This window comes from Equus przewalskii, chromosome 29, assembly GCF_037783145.1.
Source record: "Equus przewalskii isolate Varuska chromosome 29, EquPr2, whole genome shotgun sequence".
In the NCBI taxonomy this organism is placed as follows: domain Eukaryota; kingdom Metazoa; phylum Chordata; class Mammalia; order Perissodactyla; family Equidae; genus Equus; species Equus przewalskii.
The window spans coordinates 40,715,248-40,738,688 of NC_091859.1; the positions used below are offsets into that span (position 1 = coordinate 40,715,248).

Below are 23,441 nucleotides of genomic sequence, written 5' to 3' on the forward strand. Positions count from 1 at the left end.
CCTGGCACACCCTGCCCCCCTCCGCCCACTGCGAGGCTCTCCCCTAGACGGATCCAGGCCTGGGTCCCTCACTTCCTGGTCTCCTTGCTGGCCTGCCCTGGTCCTTCACAGGCACGTTTCCGGTCCTCTGGAGCCTGAATTCACCTCAGGTCTTGCGATGGTGTTGTCTCCCCACCAGGTTGTAACCATCCTGGAGGCTGGGCCCTTCTCTGCCACCCCAGGGCCCACAGTGGCACCCAGGGCGTCATGGGTGCTCACGTGCTCACTGTGTGAACAAGTCCATAAAAAGAGGGGGGACGTTGGCCCAGCAGAGCGGAGGGGCCTCAGCCCATCAGCAGTGTGCCCGCGTCGCCCTGCCCGGCCCCTCCACCCACTGACATCTCACGTATTGCCTGCTTTATTTGAGGTGATTCGTGAATGACCAGGAGCAGACCCTCCGGAACACAGCAGACTGGACATCCCACTAAACTAACCCGAGGTCCAGGGTCGTTCCAGACACCAAAACAAATTCTGGGATTTCAGCTGAGCCCTAGGAGAACTAGGCCATTTGGAGACAAACCTGATCTTCCAGAAAGCCCAAGGTTTCTCAGGTAGAGCAGTGTCCTGGACTTGCCCTCCACAAGGAAGGGGGAAGGCAGACGGTGGAAGGCAGCGGCCAAGGCGGTCAGGCAGCTCCACCTCCCCACACCTCCGGACCCCACGGGGAAGCTGGGACCCCAGCCGCACCGAAAGCTCCCCCACGCTTCTCTCCTTCTCCCCATCCTTCCTCCCAGTGCAGCCTATCACAGTTCTCAAGCGGGAGGGGAATTCGGCCCTTGGAACGTCTGAATCTGAGTGAAACAGACAAACCCAACGTGCGCCCGGGACCCCATGCAGTCAGCCCCAGGGACGGGGCGTCAGCGGGGTCACACTCCTGTTGCCCTTAGATGCTGAGGGGACCACGTGGCCCCTCTCCGCCTGTCAGCACACGCTCGACACAAAGCATGGGACGTGAGTTTATTAAAGATGCAAGCAAGCACAGAAGGACCGTGTGTGGTGCTCAGTAATATCCATACAGTACTAAAAATAGAAAAATAGAAAAGAAATTTCACAGAAAGCAGCCTCCCTCCTAGATACACAGAAAAGGAGCTGCCAAGCCCACCATGAATTGCCACAGCCCACCCGCCCTGTTCACGTTGCTCTCCTTTACAAACCGCCCATGAGAGTACGTCCGCACCGCTCCCAGGACAGCAAGAAGGAACAGAGCCGCTCACACAGCAGTGACCCCTCTGAGCACCACTGGGCATGGCCCAGCCACACAAATAACCGAGACAACCCATCCCGCCACGGGGCCACATGCACACAAGCTGGCGTCCCGCCCTGCCGCTGCCCGGCCGTCTGTCACTCCTCCAGCCAAACATGGGCCAGAAAACGAAGGCAGCGGCAAGGCAACAAAGACACCACCTCCTCCCTCAGACACACTGAGGGACTGAGGGACGGGGTGGACAGCGACGGGGCGAGCCTGCCAGCCAGCCTGAGGGACACAGGGCGTCCAGCTTGCCGATCCTTCTCCCACAGCTGAGCGCCTCGGGTACAGCAGACCACTCGACGACAGCTACAGACCCAGGAATCCTAGAAATTTACTCGCCAGCTCGCCGGCACGAGCAGCCGTCTGCTTCAGGGAACAAAGGCAAGGCCGTGGAGTGAGACTCCGACTCCGAGTGTTCAGTGTCTCTGTGGTGGGTTCTCCGGTGGCCGTGGCCAACTCCCGGCTGCTGGCCTCGCCCGGCCGGTTCCCTCGTGGAATGTTCCACAGGCTCCTCTGTGTCGGGCCTTTGGAGCCGCCCGCAGGAAGCCTCCAGCAGTGGGGCCTCCTTGCGGGAATGCCCCGGTGGCCAGCTTCTGCTGGATTTCCGGGAGGGCAGAGAACTGAGCCCCAGGGGAAGGAACGAGTTCCTCCCACACCTGAGCCCCTCCTCTGTCCTCACCTGCATCTCAGAACCAGGTGAGCTGGGCATGGCTGTGCCTCTCAGAATAAAGATAGAAAAGTAAAGAGTCAATCCTGAGATCTTTCTACCAGTCGGGCGTGGCTCGCTCCTGAGTCCCCTCGGAAATGAACATTTATTTGGTTTACTGACATTTATTTAGATTTCCAGTGAAAAGCTCTATAAAATACAGTGACTAATGTGGGGGAGTACAGGCAGACACTCTAGCCGCAGATGTCACAGACTCTAGACTATGGTACAGGCCGTCAGGACTCAATCTTTATCATGTTTGTAACCAGACACGGAGAGACGTCAAATCCCAGAGCCGGGACAGCTGCTCTGGAAAGGAAACCATCCCCCTTCCTCCAGCTCCTCCGGGTCCCCCCTCCCCCGGGTCTTACACGGACGGCTTCCAGAGTTTGTCCCGCGCGTGAGAGATGAGTGCCTACAGGACGTGCGCTGGTGGAGTGGCGGGTACTGAGCATGCAGGTTCGCTGTTGGCGTCATTATAAATAGAAGTCAAACATGAGGTCGCACTTCCCCATCTTCTGTTTATACACCAGGTCAAACTTCTCGTTCATGGAGACGGTGAAGATGTCCTTCCACAGCCCCACTCTTCCTGAAACACAGACAAGAGCAGAATGTGCTGCCTTCACTTGCTGCCAGGCCACCTACGGAACCAAAGGGAGCTTGGGAAATGGATCTGGAAGGTTCTAGATCTATTCCTGGACCCCTCTGAACTTGGCCTACGGGGGCAGGACAGGCCATCTGACCTAGACGAGCTGAACCCGCTTCCTGAGTCGGGCTGTCCTCATGCCCTTTCCTGCGTGGTGAGGCCAGCACCACGAATGCACAGAGCTGAGGCCGCGAGGAGGGCCTTCACCCCTTGTCCCACGCGGGGCAAACTCTGGGGCACGGCTGAGTCCCCAGCACAAGGCACACAGCAGGTGGCTCACAGGCCCGGAGGACAGACAGCGTCTGGGGAACGGGTCTATGGCTCTGAGCATCATGTGGATCTGGGTCCTCTGGGACACCACCACTCACTCACAGCGCAACAGCTCCACCAAGGCGGCATTTGCTTCTGGAGAATTCAAAAAGGAAAAAAAATCAGCCAAAAAGGCAGAACATTTTATGGCGAGTAGGAAGCCTCCTGAGCAGGTCAAGGGCGAAGATTTCGGGAAGCCTGCCCATGCAACATGGGGAGAAATTTAAAGGGAATAAAATGGTCACGGTGTAAAGGAGCCTTCACGACCAGATGCCCAACGTGGCCGTGGCAGGACTCCGGGACTGCACACTGACGCAAGTCACGGGTGATCCCCACTGCTGGCACAGTGACAGCACAGGGAGGCTTGGTCAGAAAACGAGACCCTTCCTGGCAGAAGTGAAGGAGCACGGAGCCTGCAGGCTAATGTGCAGGCACAGGTCCACCGTTCACTTACAAAGGCTCAGGGAAAAAGAGGGCGCTCAAAATGACCCCAAAAGCCACTGAGCCCTCTTTCCTCGTTAACTACAAAACCTTCAGCCAGTCTGGTCAAACACAAGTGGCGACCATGAAGAGGCAGCAGCAGGCTTCTGCTCTCCCACCTGCAAGAGCTGTGAACACGTCCCCCCGAGGGCTGCCCGAGGTTTTCAGGAACCACCTGGGGCGCTGAAATGCTCATTTAGGATTCTTTTCACTGTCAGCATCTCTGCGACCAGAGCTCCGACCGTCTCCAGCAAACACCCTTCACTGCTCCGTTAGTAACAGTCGTCCTTGTCCTGGCAGGACCTCAGGTATAAAATTACTACCCTGCGAGTGCTGCGCTGATACACCCAGCGCAAGGATTTCCTCTTTGGTAATGAAAAATTATATGTCAGTGTTGGAAAGAAAAAAAAAAACAAGGAGAATTATTCTTGCTACCCTCTAATGATACCTAAGGGACAAAATTAGAAGCTTCTAGACCAAGCACACTATAAATATATATTTTCATGATTATTTTTCTCAGCTGAGGCAGCTGAGAGCTCATCAAAGGAGTCACCCACCTGGTTTAGGATTTGGAATCAAGACAGTGCAATTTATGCTGGGACATGAATCAAATTTAAGCAATGCAGCTGGCTACTCAAGCCCCTGCATCCTCACCAACGCAAGGAGGTCTTCTGAGCAAAGAGGCAATGTGCTAAAAGAAAACAAAACCGAAACTGAAATGAAGCGAAACCAAGAGAAACAATGATAAAGCAGACACGTCAGAAGGAGCCCACGGCGCTACCGCAGGACGCTCAGGACGCCCCTTACCACACAAACGAACCGCAGGGGCGTCGGGGAGAAGCTCACATCCGAGGACAACAAAAGACAGAGAAAACAAAACTGAAAAGGAGCAAATAAATTTAAATAAGAAACATTGTGAAGATGCAGCCAGGAAATTAAATCACAAGGTACTTTGGGTTCAGCTATCTTCCTCCTAGAAGAGTCGACTGCTTTGCCTTCACAGGAAGGCACCTTCCACTTGACTTTCAGCCCTTTTCAGGGGAAGAACAGAAAGCTGGAGGAGCTCAGAGGCCTGACCTGAGGCACCCAGGACGCAGCCCAGCTGCCCTCGCCCACCCGGGAGTCTCCCCTGTATCTGAGATCTGCTGCAGGATCCTTCGGCTCCGGGCCTCCCCTGGAACATTCTCATCACCTGGGGAAGCTCCAAATCCACACAGCAGGGAACCAACTTCAGGTCTACAGCACCAAGCGTCACAGGAAGTTCATACTTACAAGAGGGTGGCTTATAAGGCCACAGCCACCACCCTGGGGGTCAGGGGCTTTCAATGCCCGAGCTCTCCACAATCCCCCATCAGCACGGTTACAGTGCCAATACCGGGGGGAGGGCACGCCACTGCTCCACACAGGCACCAGCCTCCAGAAGACCTCTGTGCCCCTCGCAGAGCAGAGGGCTCTGGAGAAACAAGACACAGGGCAGTGGAACACCGACTAGGGGACAACAGACACTGCAGGGAGGGGAACGGGGGCCCCGGGTCCCTGGGCAGAGGCAAAGGGAGGTGGCCAGGGGCGCGTACCCCGGCCCACAGGCAGAGCCTCGGCGTTGCAGCACTGGTCCACCAGCTGGTGGCAGTGCTCGATCAGGGACTCCAGCTGGGCCTTGTCGCAGGACACCCCGAGGAACCTGGCCAGCTGCTCCACCATTGTCACCAGGTCCTGAAAGACAAGAAAGAGAACAGGCGAGCCCGTCACAGCTGGCGCCTTTACTGGCTGATGACTTTGGCCTGGACACCACAAGGTGCTGTGTGTACAATGCCATACTCAGACCTCGAGGCAAGCCTGACACTGGCCCTGTCTGGAAATAAAACCCAGAGGGTAGGAGAGTGCCCAAGGGCACTCAGCATTCAAGTGGCAGATCTGGAACTCAAACCCAGGTCCTCTGGGGAAGCCAGAAGCAGACTAAGTTCTTGATATAGTTGTGGTCACTTTAAACCAGCACCAAGAAGGAAACATTCACTTTGGAACTGTGCCAGGAGCAAGACCCAGCTTGCTCTCTTCTTCCCCTTCCTTCCACACCTTGGCTGGAATATGGACTGGCACCTGGGGGAGTAAGGAGGTTCCTGGTGACCCCGAGAGGCCCCAGGGCTGCGCCCGCCTCACTGACAGGAGGAGCTGACGTGATCTGAAGCAAGACTCAGTTACATGTGGCCCGGGGGACACACAGCCAACTCTGCGCCCTGTCACTCCATTCGTGACAGCCTCAGGAGAGGACCATGCACACCTGCTCACCATGCATAGCCCCTCCTGCCGCCACACCCTCCCTGGGAAATATGAGGGCACCTCATATTCTCAATCTGTGTAAGCCCAAATGCTCTGCCAAGAACCCTGAGCTGTCACGAGGCAGTCCCCAAACACGGGCAGTGTCAGGGTCAGACATTAGGAGGATGCTGGAGGCTGTCTCCTCCTTGCAGCTTTATAAAGTAAGTGAGCAAACGCAAGCCTCTGGAAGTCCTGTGGTAAAGAAACCTGCCCAACTCCTTTGGTTCACTCAACCTTAGAGAAGTTTCCTGTGAGAGCTGGTTTAAGTGTCAGCCCCTCTCTGGACTCCCCCGGTAATCACCCCTCGGCTCTGCGTGCTGCCTTCCCAGCTGTCCCCCCGTTAGGGGCTCCCGGGACAGGGAGTCCCGTGCACAGGACTTGGCCAGGACCGGGTGCCCGAGAGATGTCAGAACGAACAGAAGAGTAACGAGAGCTCCTCTCACGGCCCTGCCACTCGGCATTTCTATTTAAGAGAAAAAAACACCGAGAGATGAAAGACAGCTGGCCCTCGGAGGGGACACCAGAAGAGAGGGCTGCAGTCGACTGCCGACACAGACTGCTGGAGTGGCCAACAGAACCCTCACTGGGACGTCTCACTGGTATAATGTCCACCTTGGGAAGGAAGGCACACTTGCCAGTGTGCACCCAGCCACACGCCACAGGTCGGTTTCACAGCTGTGAAACCCAGCTCTGCAAGTCAGCTCTGCAAGCGCGGCGGCCAGGCTACAGACTAGCTCCGGACGCCTTGCCTGACCCCCGGAGCTCCACCCACAATCTGTGAACTCGGGGCCGCAGCACCAGCCTGCGTGGGCCATGGCACAGAGCCAGCGTGCCCAGGCCTCCCAGCACAGCCAGGTGGCCGCACTCAGGGCTCTTCCCCTGCAGCTGGGGAGAACACCCCGAAGGGCTGCGGCAGGATTCGCGGGGCCACACGCTGGGGAGCCCAGAGGGGGTGAGAAGGCGGGTGGGGGTGGGACCGCCCTGGGTGGCCACGCCAGGCAATGAAGGCACCAGTGCTGACTGTTAACGTGAGACACCGAGCGAGCACACGCCAGGCCCGCTCCACACGCCTGGAGACCAGTGACCTTCACTCAGGACTAGTTTTCTGGGGTAAAATGTAAATAAACAATGTGAATTCCTAAAAATGCGACGTGTAGTCACTTAATCTCTATGAAAGACATCCTTGGCCATTACTGAGGTTTCTGAAAAAAGCATATAAACTACTGCTGATTAGAAGCTAACACCTTGACCCTCGCAGGAATGCCATTCAGTCACTCGGACAGGCTAGGCAGGACAGCAAGTTGAGGCCGAGACAGGCGGGCAGGGCTGGCGTCCTCACTTCGAGGGGAGCCCCGTCCAGCCCTCCCCCGAGCCGCTCAGGCAGAGAACGGACATGCGCCTCTAAGCGCCTGGCGCGGAGGCTGGAGCAGCCAGGCAGGAGCAGTATGCCGGCTTTAAAGTTCCTGTAGACTTTGCATCCCGCTCCCTCGTGGTCAAAGCTGAAATCAAAGGCTCTAAGTGACTCATCCAGGGGTCAGCGAAGCTCCGGGGAGAGCCTGCCGCCAGCCCAGCCCCTGCAGGTGCACGGCACGATGGCGAGGGCTCCTCCTCCTGCACATGTGCACTGCTGTGTACAGGTAGGCACTACCCTAACAGCGGGGCCGCCGTACCAGTGACCCAGCATACACCCAACAAAAGAAAGACTTAAGCCCACTGAGACACAGGACTGTTCACGGCCCTTTATCCTGACCACCCCAAAATGGAAACAACGCAAATGCCCAGCCACACTGGATAGATAAGTGGTGGCACATTCCTGCTGCGGTGGAATACTACACGGAAAGGAAAAAGAACCAAACTCTGCTACACAGGGCATGGATGAGTCTCACAGACCCCAAGTACATGCTGTGTGACTCCATTCACAGGAGGTTCACAAACAAGCAGAACTAATCTACAGCGACAGAGGTCAGAAGAGTGGTTACTTCCAGGAAGTGGGGGTGTTAACTGGAAGAAGCTAGAATGTTCTGGATCTTATCTGGGTGGTGGTTACATAGATATATACACATAAAAATTAAAGTCTTTAATCCACCTAGAATTCTCCTGTAGGTGTGCACTGAAGCCGAGGACAGGCATCCACCCAAAGTGACATGGGGCTGGAAGGGACACGATCTGACTGGTGTTGGCATCATCAGTTGTGCTGCTGTGCGAGAAAACAGGGTAGGCAGCCTGGGAGGAAGCAGGGGCCACATGGGCATCTGCTGTCATAATCCAGGCCAGAAAGGATGCTGACTCAGGAGGGAGGTGGGGGCAGAACGGGGGAGAAATGGTCAGACAAGAGAGAGGTTTTGAAGGTAGAGCCAACAGGATTTAAAAATGGACACAGGGTGTGAGAGGCAGAGAGAAGTCAAGGATGATTCAAGAGCCCAGCCTGAGCGACAGACCCAAAGGATGCAGCTGGCTGCCATGAACTCAGATGGGACAAAGTGTGGATGAACTGAGGGGGAAGCTCCAGAGGTTGGCTTGGACACATTAAGTTTGCAACCTCTCCCAGACGTCTAAGTAGAAAGGGGCGGTGGGCTGCTGGAGATGCAGTCTGGAGAGGTCCACGTCTGGCCTGGGGGCTCTGTGTCTCGAGAGTATTTAATGACCAAAGAATGGATGAGGTCACCAGGGGAGGGGGTGTGGATGGAAAGAGAAGAGAGCTGAGGACTGAAGGCTAAGGCCCAGGTGTGCTGTCAAGGAGAAGGAGCAGCCAGGGACGCGGGGACGCAAGACAGTGCAGCGTCCTAGAAAGCAGGGGAAGGGGCAGATGGCCCATCACGTGGTGGCAGGAGGCCGCGTGAGCTGAGACCCAGCAGCGACTGCTGGACCGAGCAACTCGGAGGTCACGGGTGACCTGACAGAGCAGCTGGAGCGGGCCCAGGAGTGGAGACGACTCTGAGGGGTTCTACAGTAAAGCGGGCGGAGAACGGGAAGAAGCGGAGAGGGAGGGGGTTGGGGAAGGCTGGCTTCCGCTTCTCGTGAGAAAGGAGAAACATGAGGATGCTCCTCCATAGACGGCAGCCCCAGCAGAGAGGGTGACACCGCTCTAGAATCAGCTGCTAACACACACGAAGAACTTCAGACAGGACTTGGCACACAGCAAGGCCTGTAAAAGTGTTGATGACAACACTGCTGACGACATGGCATACAACACGTCGGCCCCCATTCCAGACAACGAGCTCTCGAGGGCACAGGAGGTCCTGCTTCCGTCACTGCTCCATCGTCACCGCCTGGCCGGGCACACTCATCCCACAACCGCCCACTTCCTTCCCACGCTCTGTGCCAGGCGCTCGTCACATGAATCGATCCACGGGTAAACCCACAGGGTCTGTCAGCAGTTCAAGAACTGCTGCTCTAAAGCAGACAGGCTGACAGGAGAGAAATGTGGACGCTGCCGTCTCCACCCTTTGCCCCGAGCTGGTCACTGGGAGAGGGGCCGGGCGGCAGCAGGGCTTCTGGCTGTTGCTCCACTCCTACTGTCAGGGCAGGAAAACGATGAACCAGGCTTTCTAAAGCCCCCGTTACCAACTCAGAAGCTGCCCTGGGGTGGGGGCTGAGGCAGAACTAGGGACCTGGTTGGGGGCGGGGCGGCCAGCACAGGCCGGAGGGAAAGCAGTGGCCCACTCCTGAGTCCCACTTTCGTCCCTGAAGCCCAGGGCCTTGGAGGGGCGGTGCTGGACACCGCGGTTACTCCCCTGCGGCGTTCACAGGGTGAGCAGGCCCCGCATGCCCTCGGGCACATCCTGCCACACTCACCCGGTGCATGTCTTCGTACTTGAGGAAAAGCACATTCGAGTCCATGCGGTGCTCCCAGAACTCCTGCACGTGCTCGAACCAGGAGCCGTAGCCCACTGTGGAGACGAGGGGACAGTGAGTGACAGCGCCTCGGGGGAGGAAGCACGCATGCATGGAGTGGCCTCACTCCCTGCCTTCCGGAAGGCTCCCCTCCTACTGCCCAGTGCCATGACTCAGGAAGGAAAGAGCAACCTCGTGCTCACAGGCAGCCCCACAGATGAGCCTTCTGAGGTCCCACATCGCCTCGCTTTCTGTTCCAGTCTCTCCTGCCCACAGTCCTCAGGCCCTCCCTGTCCCCTACCTTCTGGACGCCTTCAAGACCTGACTGTGTGTGAGGACTTCTGCTCCCCTGGGGTGTGGACAGCACCTGGCCCCCACGAGCTTCTCTGTTTAACACCTGGTCACTGGGAAGAGGATGCCCAGAGGAACAGGATGCAGGGCCAGTTCTGCTGGCAGGGCTGGGACGGGGTGCAGAGGCTCTACGACACATCTGGGCAAGGGGCCCCACCAGGCAAAGGGCGCCAGGCAGAGCCCCAGGTAGAAGCAGGACGTCCCAGTGCTGCAGGGAGGCAGTGCGCCCGTCCTAATGCCCGAGAGCATTTCCTACGCTCCTCAGCGCTTGGGGCTGGGGTCACGGGGGGTGACACACTGAATAGTGTGGCTAGGCTGCTTTGTGACATTCTTTATGAAGACTACTGATTCTCACCGCTCGTTCACACTGCGGCACCATCAGCATGAGGGTTCCTGTGGGAGTCTCCAAGGGGGCTTCCACCTAGCACAGAGCAAGGCCTCGGCCATGCTGCCTGCACCCTTCCTCACCCAGGAGTCATCTACCTAACTAGGCCCTGCAAATGCCACTGCATGTTCTAGGGTTCGAGGAGCTCCCGTCCTGGCAAGAAACCAACACAAGGACGGGCAATGGCAATACCGTGTGGCCAACTGTTGTGTGACCAATGCCCCAGAGGGGGCACCATGGAACAGGAGGGCCCCTCCCACACTGGGACAAGACCTGAAGGATCAGTGAGGGTCAAGCAGGCAAGAAAAAGAAGGAGGGGAGGGGAAGGGAGCGCAGGGAGGGGGCAGTGCAGAGGGGAGGCTGCGAGGGGTCTGAAAGGAAGGGGGGAGGGGAAGGGAGCGCAGGGAGGGGCCAGTGCAGAGGGGAGGCTGCGAGGGGTCTGAAAGGAAGGGGGGAGGGGAAGGGAGTGCAGGGAGGGGGCAGTGCAGAGGGGAGGCTGGGAGGGGCCTGAACAGCCTGGGAAATGGGAGGGCCGTCAAGGTTCAGAAGCACAGGGACAAGACCAGATAGGACGGAGGCAGCAGAGTGAAACGGCAAAGGACAAGGGCTCTGGACGGAGGCAGCCAGCCTCTCTGGTCCTTGAAAGGCTATGTGAGCTGGGCAGGAGGCTGGACCTTGCTGAGGCTCCGCCTGCACCTGCACCGTGGGTGCCGTAAGCGCCGAGAGCACAGTCCTCGGCAGGTGCCTGCAGGGCAGCACGTGCTTCCTCCACTCTGGCAGCACCCAGCACAGGCTCCGAGGGAGTCAGGGCAGGGCGCCTGCCAGTGACAGGACCTACCTGCACAGCCGAGGTACACTGAGGCCCAGGAGTGGCAGGGGACTGCTACTGCCCCTACCAGAGTCACACCTCAAGCACAGAATGCAGCCTCCACCCCCAAGCTGCTGACGACCTCTCAGACAAGTGTGTGACTGAGGTGGAGAAACGGGGATCCAGTTCTCCAGGGTACCTGGCCAGCCTAGTCAGTCTGCCATCTCACCAGCAGGTGGCAGCACGGCAGCAGCCTGGGCGCCAGGGCCCCATGAGGAGTCCTAAGGGATCCAGGTGTCAGTCAGGTCAGGGCCGCTCAGGGGTGGGCCACGAGGACCACTTGACAACAAAAAGGCCCTCATGGGGCCAACTAGGCTCTGGCCAGCGCTTTATAAGGGATGAAGCAGGGGCTCTGGACAGGGAGTGGGTAAATGGTGTAGCTGCCCCTGACGCAGGAAGGGTTAATAATCACTGGAAAAAGCTTGCCAACAAACTGTGACCTGGAGGTGAGAAGGCCGGTTAGCCAATGACGGGTAAGACCTCCAGGGGGAGGCAACCTAAGACAGGAATGGGTCGCCCAGGGGCACAGATGGAGACACGATATTGGGAGCAGGAGGGGCCGTTGCCTAGGAGGTCTTGCATGCTCCAAGATAAAATATACGAACACAGCAATAACATGATAATATCAAAACAGAGGCCAAGGGAGGGCTCCTTGAGAAATCACTAAGAATTCTTGGCATTCGCTAATTACTTCATCCAGAACACCTGTGTATGTTTAACAGATGTAAGCTATGTGTATATTGAAACGCTGGTTATAATACACTCAGAGTGGCCATCAGCCCTCTCCGCATCTATCCTGATGTGTACATTGGATTGCGACACCGACAAATGGGCAGAAAGGAACGGAGCAAAAAGAACAAGGATTCAGCCCAAAAGCCTTGAGACTTGCTGCTGGGCAAACCCCGACCCGCCTGGGCCTCGCTCTCCTCACTGCAGAGGTTCCGGCTACTGGGCCCTCGACCTGGGCCTCAGCACCTGCCCACAGCCAGCCCGGCACATCCCGCTTTCTCCTGCACCCAGGGGGACACACACAGGGCAGGCCTTACCCACAGCCAAGCACACCCCCGCTTTAGGGAGGACGAGGGGGTCACTGCACTCGGGGACACGGCCATCACCGCGCTGACCCCAGAGGGTCACTGGGGAGAGGAACAGCTCACTCTGCCCCTCCAGGAGGGGTCCTGCCCACGGCGTATCTCCCCCATGCTTCTCCTGGGCCTGCGCGCACAGGCTGGGCGCTGCCTGGAGGGCTCAGGCCACCCCACGCCCCCTCCGACCTTGCTCCACTAGTCAACGCAGCATTTCACTGCCCCTTCTGCACCTTAAGTTTCAAATTCTTCACAACCTCGGACAGAAGGCAAGAAGTCTCCTTCGAGAACCAAGATTTGGTGACTGGCTGGGAACAGTGAGGGTGAAGAGAACGTGGGAAAGCTACATGCCCACGTGGAGACCATGGCGTGTGTGGCCTTGAACTTCCATGCTGGGCAGTGCTGTGACCTTCAAAACGTGGGGAGGTCTGTTCTGGGATAACTTCACTGCTCTGGCCTGAGCAGGAAGGTCCAAGCCCTACACCACGTGGCAGTCTGAACTCAGACACCTGCTCACTATGGTGGCGCTGTCCCCACGTGGGCGGCTGCTTCGATAGAGGCAGGAACGCGGGCTTTGGGAACCTGGAGAGTGGCTTTCTCCAAAAGCCTGGCAGACCACGAGGGCCTGAGCCAGACGGTGGGCAGGCTGGGGGGAAGGGAGGCTGGACCGAGAGCCTTCAGCAGGCTCCAGGGGCCCGAGGGTGCAGCTGCTGCCGTCTCCCACCCCCCGCTCCGACCCTGGGGCCCCACCTCCCCAGGCACAGCTGAAGCAGACTCAGTGGTAGGGAACAGAGAGCGGTTCCAGGACGGGAGGCCCTGCGGGCAGCGTGGGCTTCGTGCACTGATGAGGGTCTGGTCTTCACCAGGCTCGGGAAGCAGCCCTCGTTCGGCTGCCCTGAGTTCCACTTGAACCTGGGGCACTGAATTCTGGGATTTCCATTGTGCACTTTATCCTAATCGTGTCACACAACCTCACTGCAGAACCCCTGACGGGGTTGGACAAGCAGGCAACGAGGCTGTTACCGGAGTTGGGAAATTAAACAGGAAGGGTATTTTCAGCCTTGGGTATCGAAGAGTCTCGTGCAGGTTTAACTGAAGTAGGAATGTGACCCATTTCAAAGCTCTTCTGGGTGCAAACTCTAAACCAGCCACTTGCAGTCCCAGACGGGTACCTTCTCTGCCATGGCTGGCAATGGGGAAGCCACCTCAGGCAGGGGGAACGGGACGGCAGGGAGGAGCTGCTGACCGCACCAAGGGGACAGGTTCCTCCCTAGTCCAGGGCAGCAATGTGACTGGCCCGCTCCTCCCCAGGGAGGGGAGACTCGGAAGGGCCCTGGCACTCCCAGCCCCGATTCACCCTTCTCCTCTGGGAAGGAGCCTCCAGCACACAGCACTGCCTTCCCCCTCCCCAAAGCATACCCCACCCCATCACACTGGCCTGGGGCTGGGGGCCAAGCCTGCCCAATGCTTAAGTCAAGCCAGTGGCCATGTGGCTCTCACACGAAGCCACGGCCTCCACTGTCACCAATGACAGAGATGTCGGGACCCTGTTTTCACTGTTCAGAATCCAGGCAGGAAGATGCTTTTAACTGAGGAACCTCTCAGGACCCCGACGACGTGGGAGAGAGGAGGGCTTCTCAGCTGGGCGGCCACTCTGCCGTGCCCTAGCTACGACCTCGGACAAGCTTCCTGATGACCCTCAGCCCCCGCTGCTTCACCTATGCGGGAGAGCAGGCCCCACCCGCGTGGTCATGGTCATTGTAAGAACTGGGGGCAGCGTGAAGAAAGCTCGAGCACAGACGGGCGTTGGACGAGCACTAGTGTCACTACTGCAACGTCCGTGCAGACGCAAACACTTACGTTTATCATTCATGAACCTCCGGCAGAACTCCTGGAAAGTGCCTCGGTAGCTCATGGTCCGCAGGGAGCGGTGGAACTGGTAATAGGACACCACCAGGTCCTTGGGGTTCCGAGCCATGTATATGACCTGAGGCAGGAAAGAGGGAGGGAGGGACAGCGGGACGGGGTTAGGCCCTGGCAGGCCGCCCCGTGCGGTGCGTGTGACCTCCCTCCCACTCTCCTGCACTGTGAACCGGCACGGCTCCCAGCATCAGGGGCAGCCCCACGAGCGCCACGGCCCACGCTCTCTCGCTACCCTCTGTTCCGGCAGATGTACTCTTGTCCAAGCGATGGCATCTGCTAGGACCATCACTTGAGAGTTTTATGATGTTTCTGTCCTCCAGCACTTCTTTAAAATAAGTGAAAGACAGAAAAATTACAGTCCTGACACTGATGAAAGCATTATGGGCCTCATAAACCTAACGCGACTGAGAAAATAAGGAAAATCAGAAACTGAAGCGGCTGCGAGTCCTCGGCATTGAAGGGACAAGAGGCTGCGCTCAGACAGGTCGAGCCTAAGGTCAACGTAGGAAAAGCCAAAATCAGAAACATGGAAACAGGCCGGCAGCACAGGCTGGAAGACGGCCTCTGACGGGGCCGCATGGCATCGAGGCTCTCAGGGAACTCGGGCCTGCGCCAGACCACCGTCTCATGGTTCTGCCTGTCTGGAGCTCAGCCCCGGAGGGGCGGGTTACCTTGGAATCACCGTTGTGGAGGTCGGAGGGCAGGAAGCGGTAGGGCAGGTGGCTTTTGATGAGACGGGGAGACGTCAGCTCCTGCAGCGGGGCCAGAGGGAGAGGAGATCAGAGGACACACGGCCGCTCACTTTGGTCTCGTCTCAGGGCCTTGTGAACGGTGCCCAGGCAGACAGCGTCAGGGCCAGCACCGCACCTGACACTCTCACCTGAGACATGACCACCCTCCAGGCTGGACCCTGGGGACAGACGTGAGCGAGACACGGTCCCTGTCGTGGGGCGCCCACAGCCTCAGTCAAACTAAATGGTCACAGGGGTCTGCTCAGAGGACTTGGGAGCCACTGACCCGGCCTGGAGTGGCCAGGAACGGCCCCAGGGACAGTCCTTAAAGGGCAAGAGAGGAAGCAGGAGGCACCTGGTGCAGAGGGAGCTGCAGGATTCCCAGACATCTCTGCACGCAGCCTGCCTGCTGCTCCCAGAACATGCCAGGCCCCTCCCTCGGCCAGCTCTGCCCTCTCCTCTTTCGGGGCCTTACTCAGACGTCCCCACCAAGAAGGCTGCTCCCACTCTGCTCCCCATCTGGTGCTGACCACTTAACCACTATAACTTCTTACCTCCCCTCTCCTGTCTCCCTCCCTAGAATGACAGCTCTGAGGCTGTAACATCACGTCAGTTTCATTCTTGGCCGTATCCCAATGCCAAGGCAGCACGCAGTGGGTGCCCGGTGCAGCTCTACTGAAGGACCCAGTGGGCAAGCCCAAGAAGGGTGAATCTACATGGCCATACACAGGGGTATGAGGGGGCCAGGTGCAACAAGAGAGTTGGGGTGCAGAGACCGGCTCACATAGGACTGTGGACCTTATTTGGGGAGCAATGACATCAGGGGGCCCAATCAGAGCTGTATTTCAGATGCTCATCTAGTGGGAGAATGGACAGGCGGTCCACGTAAGAAATGAGGCCTGAACTAAAGAGGTGGCAGAAGGGAGGGGTGGAGAGAGAAATGGAACTGCCTCTGAGGGGTCAGGATGGACTGGATGCTGGGGAGATGCTCATTTCATTCTTGGTACCAAATATTAGACGCAAACACATCCTACCCAGCTCCCTCAACAGACAGGGTGAGCCCCAGTGGGGAGGCGGGAGGGCAGATGTGGCAGGGCCCCTACACTACCTCCCGTCCCCCGACTCCCGGACCCCCTACTCCCTCCTGCCTCCTTTCTACCTTGAAGTCACCCACGTCACCCGCTGATCCCACTCAGGGTCACTGTCACGGGCTCAGGCCTGTCAGTCTCTCTCCTGGTTGCCTGGGAGTACCGGGCACTGTGCTCTCCCTCCACCCACAGGGCCCCCTGAGCCCACAGGAGCAACTGTCACTCAGGCTGCAAGCGCAGCAACGCCCCAGAGGTGTTCCAGGGCTGGGAGCCGCCTGCCCAGAGAGAACCTTGATGACGTCCAGGCCCGGCTGCGGGTACTCCAAGACTGGGAGCTGCTCGTCGATGTTCATCAAGCCGATCTCGTCGGGGTCGGCCCCCTGGCTCACCAAGTAGACCACCTCCTGCAGCAAGCTTGTGCCTGGAGGGAGAGAAGCCGAGGTGAGGGGCGCTCGGAGGAGGCCCACGGGCCCGCCCTGTCCTCAGGTCAGCGCCTGTGCCCAAGGAGGGGCTGAAGGGCCACAGCGGGGTCCCAAGAGCGCCTGAGTCTAGAGGAAGAACACTGGCCGAGGTGCAAGACCTGGGCCTGAGTCCCACCTCTCCGGGTGACCAGGGCCGAGCCCGCCTCTGAGTTCCTCTTTTCTTGGCACTAAATAGGGGCAGGAGGTGTTTCTCAAGGTTGTCATGAGAAGAGAACAGGACTCGCCATACCTGCCACCCCAGGGGTGCAAGGATTGTAATAAACGGATGATTCTCAGTCCTGAGGCTTCCAGAAGCTGAACTTTTCATTTACCCAGGAGCCATGAGGGTCCAGTGGAATGATTCACCAGCCAGTTAATTATTCACAATGAAATCTATGTCTACCGGGTAACTACTAAAGCTAAACCTGAGTATGCCCCGTGATCCGAGGAATCCACTCCTGGGTATACACCCAAGACAACACCAGCAAGGACCAGCCCCACCCTGGCAGTTTACTCAGAACAGCCGAACCTTGGAAATAACGGAAATGTGGGTCAACAGTGGAATGAGTAAGTTGTGACACTCAAGCGGGGGAACCCAGACAGCGAGGAAGCCATGAACTGCTGCTGCGCACGTGGCCGAAACCCACAGACGTAACGCTGAGCAAAATGAGTCAGACAGCAAACGCTGTTATGGGATTTTCCATGTTTCCATTTATATCCGGTTCAAGAACGGGCAAAACTAAGCTACGGTGACAGAGGCGAGCACAGGTTCTTCTGGGGAAGGTTACGAACTCAGAGGACACGAGGAGGATTCTGGGGTACCGCGATTAGTCTTCGTCTTGGTCTAGTGGAGGTTACACGGAAGTATGGATATGCGTTATAATTCAATTGAAAGGAAAACCGCCTGTCTGCCCAGTGCGGTGGTCAGCATAACCTGCTCCCCCAAGGAAGACTGCGGGGGAAATCCAGCCAGCATGGAGGCAGTGCCCGTGTCAAGCACAGGACATGGGACAGCCCAGCCGGACACCCCAAACCATCGAAGGCAGAGAGAGGCCCACTAGGGGACAAGAGCACTCGTGTGTCCAGGACACCTCGCGCGCTCGCAGGCCCACAGCCTCCGACAGGGCTGCAGACCTGCTGACTGACTGCCCTCCTCACAGACCACCCCACAGGCTATCTCAGCAACGCGGCTCGGACAGGCCCCCCGCCCTGGATTTGGGGACAGCCCCAACAGGCCTCATGAACGGCACATTTCAGGTGCAGGCTGGATGGCCCCCGGCCTAAACCCTTCTGCGGCTTCCTACTGCTCATACATCAGAGTCCGGCCGTCCCACTGCCCACAAGGCCCTCTGAGTTCTCTGCACCAGCCCCCTGGGGTGCGGGCTCCCCCTCCTCAGAGGCTCCCTTGGGGTCTTCCCTCTGCTGGGCAGCCCTCCCCTCCTCAGCCTGTGCGCAGCAGTTTCACGCCACCTCCACCAAAAGCCGGCCTTCCCTGAGCCCTCAGCATCTTGCGATTCGCCTTCTCTCACGGCACTGCACCCTCCTCCAGACGCTTGCCACCCGTGCAGTGACCATGCCGATGGGGCAGTCGGCCCAGTCTGCACCCTGGCCGGCAGGTGCCCCGCCATCTCAGCATTTGCCGTGGGAATGAGGAGCAGGGCCTGAGTCCCACACGGAGGGCCGACCGCACACTGGCCACGAGCGCAGAGCCCGAGCGGGCACCCCAGGCGCAGGCAGGACACCCGACCGAGGGTCTGCAGGGACAGGGTAACCTCCGGGGAGAAACGCGGCTGCCTGTGCTTCCTCGGCCCGTGTGTGCAGATCCCACCCCGGGCAGGCTTTTAGCTTGGGTCACCAGAGAACCCAGGGCCATCCCTGGTCATCACCCCACCGGACCCCTCAGAAGAAACAGACATGGCTGGCCAGATCCACCGCAACAAGCTCTGGTCCCTTGACTTCGGGTGTCCCAGTCTCTGTTGCCGGTTCCTCATCTTCCCACTCTGAAAACGCCAACCCCTCCTCTCCTGCTGCACACACTCCCTCGAGGCCCTCAGGCAGCCCCACCCCCAGGGCCAGCTCCACACCTGCCCCCGCACCCGTCCACCTCCCTCCCACAGCCCGCCCTGCCCTGCCCACCTGCTCAGCAGATGGCCTGCCCACCCTGGGCAGCTGCTCAGGCCCCTCCTCACGCCTCAGCACACCCCACTGGTTCCACCATCAAGGTGAGCACAGAGCTGCCCCTCTACCTGGTGACATTGCAGAGCCCCCCACTCTCGGCTTCCACCCAGCTCAACCCCCCCTTTCAGTCTGTTTTCAACAAAGCAGCCAGAGTGACCATCCCAACAGGGACATTAGATCACATCCCTGTCCACTGAAGACCCTCCGAGGACCTCGCGTCTCCCGGAGTGAAGCAAGGTCTTTGTCACGGCCTGCAGGCCTGCCAGCGCACTCTGTGCCACCCTACTCTCCCCGAGCCTCTCTGTCCACCGGCCCCCGTGCTGCTCTGAGTGTGCTGTGTGCGCTGGCTGGTCCCCTGCCTGGAGCCCCTTGCTCCCCCAGGTCCTTCAGGAGTGAGGGTGCTCTCTCCTGACCAGTCACATAACTATCCTTCTGCCCTCCCTCCCTTCGCCCTGCCCCAGGCCCCCATGCAGCAACAGCCTCACTTTCCTCCATGGGCTCCCACACCCCCCGCCATCAGGGCACAAGCAGTTTGATCTGGTTCTTTGCTGCACCAGGAGAGCCAGCACACGGCTGTGCTCGATTCACCTTTTCCAAATGAATGAACAAACCCGGGGGACCTGAGGAGTCACCACAGGCCCCTCCCACCCACCTGAAGTGGGGACCATCACCCGCATTTACAGATGAGGCTCCTGAGGCCTATCTGTGCCCAAGGTCACAGAGCCAGAGTGTGGCTCCCCCCAGGTGGCCTACCCGCTCCCCCGGGTGAGCCTGTCCACCCAGCAGTTCAGGGCGGCTACCCTGGGGTTCCATGCCCTCAGAAATCAGACTGTGGGCAGAGTTCCCGAAATGGGCCTCTCTGAGTGACGTCTTCAGGACCTATTTTCAGTGCTCCTATCCCCACTCCTGCAGCCTCCATAGGCAAGGACCAGATGGACGTTCTAGCACGTTAACGTCTTCCACCAACACAGACACACCCATTCCACAAGCCCCATCCTCGCCTCCATTAAATGTCCACAGGGGAAGACCAGCCTCGTTAGAGCCAAACGGAAGTTCTCCACGCGCCAGGCCCACCGGCCTGTCCCGAGCGGCCTCTCTCCAGCCCCTCCAAGTCCAATTAGTGGCTGAGCAATCTCGGCCTTCCAGTCTCCAGCTTTCACCGGAACCAAGAGGAAGGCACACTGTGCGCCTGCCTGGTACCAGGGAGGGCGGGAACGGGGACAAGCCCAGGACACAGGACAAGCGCAGTGAGCTCGGGCTTCCTAGGGTGTAAGGCTGGCCGGCAAGACGTGACAAAGGAGCAGAGAAAAAGACCATCTACAGATGATGATGATGGCGACACTGCCCAGTCACTGCCCGGTGACAGACACCCTTCTAAGCACCTGACTGGACCCCACACAGCTCTGCAGTCACACAGCCCTGCTCTCAAAGGCTCCGGCAGGCGCCAGCTGCACGCAGTCCCCTCCCTGCTGGTCTCTCCTCTCCATGCCCAGTGCCTCTGCCCTAGTCCCACCCAGGGCAGCACCCTGGACATTAGCACAAGCCCTGCTCGGCCCCTCCATCCTCTCCTGGCTGCCACGGCCCCAACACCCCTCCCCACACCGTGCCCAGTGGCTCTCCTGTCGCCTCCAGTCTCCCCTCTTCAGCCCCCTCCGGCATTCTGTGCTGTGGCGGGGTCTTCGATGCCCCCCAGAGCACGGCACCCCCACAACCCGAGTCCTCAACAGTGTGCCCCTCTGCCGGGCCAACTCAGATTGATCTTTGGGCCCCCTAGTCTCATCTGCTGACCCCTCCCAGCCCCAGACAGCCCTGGGCAACTTATTCTACAGCACTCAGCACCCTGTGCACGACTGGGGAGCCAACCCGGGCAGCTCTTGAGGGCAGGGAGCGTGCCTCCCTTAGGTGTTACTTTTTACAGCTGCTGTAACAAATTACCACAAACTCAGCAGCTTAAAAAACAGAGATGTCATCCCACAGTTCTGCAGGTCAGAAGGCCAACATGGGCCTCCCGCGGCTGCAAACACGGCGTGGGCAGGGCTGTGCTCCCTCCTGGAGGCTCCAGGGGAGAACGGTCCTCTCGCCTTTTCCAGCTCCTGGTCACACTGCATCGCCAGACACCTCCTCTTCTGCCTCCCTCTCCCGTTTAGGGACCTGAGGTCACAGTGGGCTCACCCAGATGGTCCAGGGTTATCTCCCACCTGAAGGGCAGCTGCCAAGCAGCCTTAGCCATCACTCGCTGCTGCATAAGGGGAAACACTCTCAGCTTCCAGGATGAGGACGTGGGCACCTCTGGGTCTACTCTGCCAATCACGTTCCTACCACATTCCTAACATGGTTCCTGACACACAGCAGGCGCTCAACAAATACACTCGGCCTGAACGACTCCCCGTTCTCCACAGACACGGGATTGGTCTGGCATGCAGGTGTCTGTGACCACTGTTTCTCACCTGCAGCCTCCCACATCCTCCCCACCCAGGTCAACCCTCTCCTGCGCCGAGACTTGCCCGCCCAAGGTGCCCCTGCTCAGAGCGCCCTCCCCAGCTGCACAGGAAACTGCCCTCTCCTGCAGGGGCTACGAAACCCTGAGGCACGGGGTCATGGCCCACACCTGCATCCACACCCGGCGGAGCCCAAAGCACTGAGCAGGACCACATTGTAGTCCCCTCTGCTCGTCACCCAGGGGGGCCAGAGTGATGCTTTCTGCTGGAAAGACTGGTAACTAAGGGAGTGGACACAGCCTGCTCTGTGGCCACGGGCCCAGCACTGAGGTGGCAGCAACGCCCACTTCCCACAGCGGGGACGCCTATCAGTGTCCCCTGTGAGCTCATGGCTGGCTGTGCCTCATCCTGAGGGGGTGTGGGTGGCAGAAGACGTTGCTCCTTCTGAGTCGCTCCAGGACCCCCTCCCCAGCCCCCTGGAGGCTGTTCTGATGGGAGCCAGGCCAGGCGGGCAGTGCAGCGGGGCCAGAGGGCGGTAGTGAGGGAGGAGGGCACGCACATCCACTCTGTGCATCAGGGGCCCTGCAGGGGCTTCTTGTCCACATCTGGACGTCTGTACCATGCGTCAGCTTCAGCACAAGACCGTGGTACTCCTCCGAACGCAGAGCCGAGCCACCAGAGGCTTCCACCTCACCTCCTGCGAGACGGGACTATCATCCCATTTCACAGAGTAGGCAAGTGAAGGCCAGGATCTGAACGCGGGCTCTGGGTCTTTCTACAGAGGCCTCCACTCTCCCGCCTGGCGAGGTCTGGGGTTAGCAGGTCACAGTCCTCGCTCAGGATCCACTGGTCTGGCCATCCACCCGCCCCTTTGTTCTTTCAACAAGCCTGCACTGAGGGCTGCCCCGGGAGTTCCTGTCTCCCCTTCTGGAAAACGGAGGCAGCACCCCTCACTGCTTCACAGGGCAGCCGGGGTCAGGGCCACAAAGGCTCAACACAACTGAGCACTGCTCTGAGCTCCCAACACCATGACGGGCACCATCAACCGGGACCCTGCATGCACGAGACACTCCACAGCCTCCCGCCAAACGGGGCGGCCCTCATGCAAACACGGCACACGAGCCCTCCGTGGAAGCCGCGCCCCGGGTAACAGGTGACGTCTGGGGCAGCGCCCGACAGGCAGAGGGAGGGTTTATGAGCTCCTCCTGTACCTCTAAGGAGAGGGAAGCTCCGGGTGTAGGTTACTAGTCCAAGGTCACGGAGCTGGGGAGAGCCACGTCTTTAGCGGGAAGGCCAGTCTGCGAGGCCCCGCTTCCCTCCACGGCCTCCCCAGCGCGCACGGGGAGCGGCAGCGGGGTACAGCCCTGTGTGGGGCCCATTGTGCTGCACAGGAGACTGGGGGTGCCGCAGTGGCTATGACGGGAGCCCCTCCACTCCTGCAGCCACCCGCACAAGATGTACCAAAGCAGGTGGGGAAGTCGGGCCTCAGCCCACCCCCCTGCAGCCTGAACCCTCCGGGGGAGGCGAGGGCGGGAGACAAGGCCGCAGCAGGAAGCCAGCCTGACTCCCAGCAAGTCCTAGGCGAGGCAGAGGCCGGCTCCCCAAGCAGATAGGGCAGGCTGGCAGGCAGGACCGCGTGCAGGAGAACACAGCCATGCGCTTCCAAGGCGCCGTCGTCACGTCAGCTGGGTGCGATCACTCACAAAAGGGCTTCTGCTGGCACCAGTGAACTCACTTCTGGGAGGCAGTCAGGTCGCTGCCCCCACGGTGACGGCAGGGCTTTCTGACATCAGACCTCTTGGGCCGAGACCCATCAGAAACCACAGGCGTTCTGGGCAGAACTGCCCAGGAAATCTAGAGCCCGGCCTGTCCCAGCACAGGAGTGGAGGCCACCAAAATTCTCACCAGAACTCGGGGGACAGAAGGAACCGGCACTCGAAGATCAGAATTGATCGGAACGGGGCCCTAACCACCAGGATCCTGGGGCTGGAACCCTTTGGAATTCTTTTATTTTCATTTTTCTCACTTACCAAAGCCACCCACCCGTGCACCTAGTGTAGAAAGTCAACGACTATGAGACACGTAGCAGAAAACACGGTTCCCTCCCCAACCCCGCCCAGAGCAAAGCCTCGCTGATTCTTCTCTTACCCCCAAGTTTCTAACGTGCTCAGAGAGCTACTTCGAGATCCATACACTTCCGACGGTCTTCTCCGACTTTCGACTAGGACGAGAGCACCCGGCCAAGCTCCCTCACACAGCGTCCCTCCCCCAGAGCAGTCACGGCCCGGTTTTCAGTCCAACTTGGAGCCCGGGCGCTTCACTCAAAGCACACCAGGCAGGATCTCACGTCCCTT

At 59.1% G+C, this 23,441-nt stretch overlaps 1 protein-coding gene across 5 annotated transcripts in view; it reads right to left on the minus strand.

The window, feature by feature from the left end:
• Positions 1–982: 982 nt before the first annotated feature.
• SULT4A1 (sulfotransferase family 4A member 1) overlaps positions 983–23,441 on the minus strand; it is a 34,993-nt gene continuing 12,534 nt past the window's right edge. The window contains exons 2-10 of one of the 5 annotated variants that reach the window (XR_011534699.1): positions 16,301–16,431; positions 14,863–14,943; positions 14,129–14,255; positions 9,541–9,635; positions 5,004–5,142; positions 4,702–4,882; positions 4,237–4,308; positions 3,987–4,120; positions 983–2,583 (exon numbers count right to left, since the gene is read on the minus strand). Coding sequence is in view for 1 of the 5 variants with exons in the window: in XM_070600035.1 (XP_070456136.1) it covers positions 2,471–2,583; positions 5,004–5,142; positions 9,541–9,635; positions 14,129–14,255; positions 14,863–14,943; positions 16,301–16,431 (686 nt within the window). In the remaining 4 variants the exon portion in view is untranslated. Of the gene's footprint in view, positions 2,584–3,986; positions 4,121–4,236; positions 4,883–5,003; positions 5,143–9,540; positions 9,636–14,128; positions 14,256–14,862; positions 14,944–16,300; positions 16,432–23,441 lie in introns of all 5 variants that reach the window. The other 4 variants (XR_011534698.1, XR_011534700.1, XR_011534701.1 and 1 more) reach the window with 4 other exon arrangements.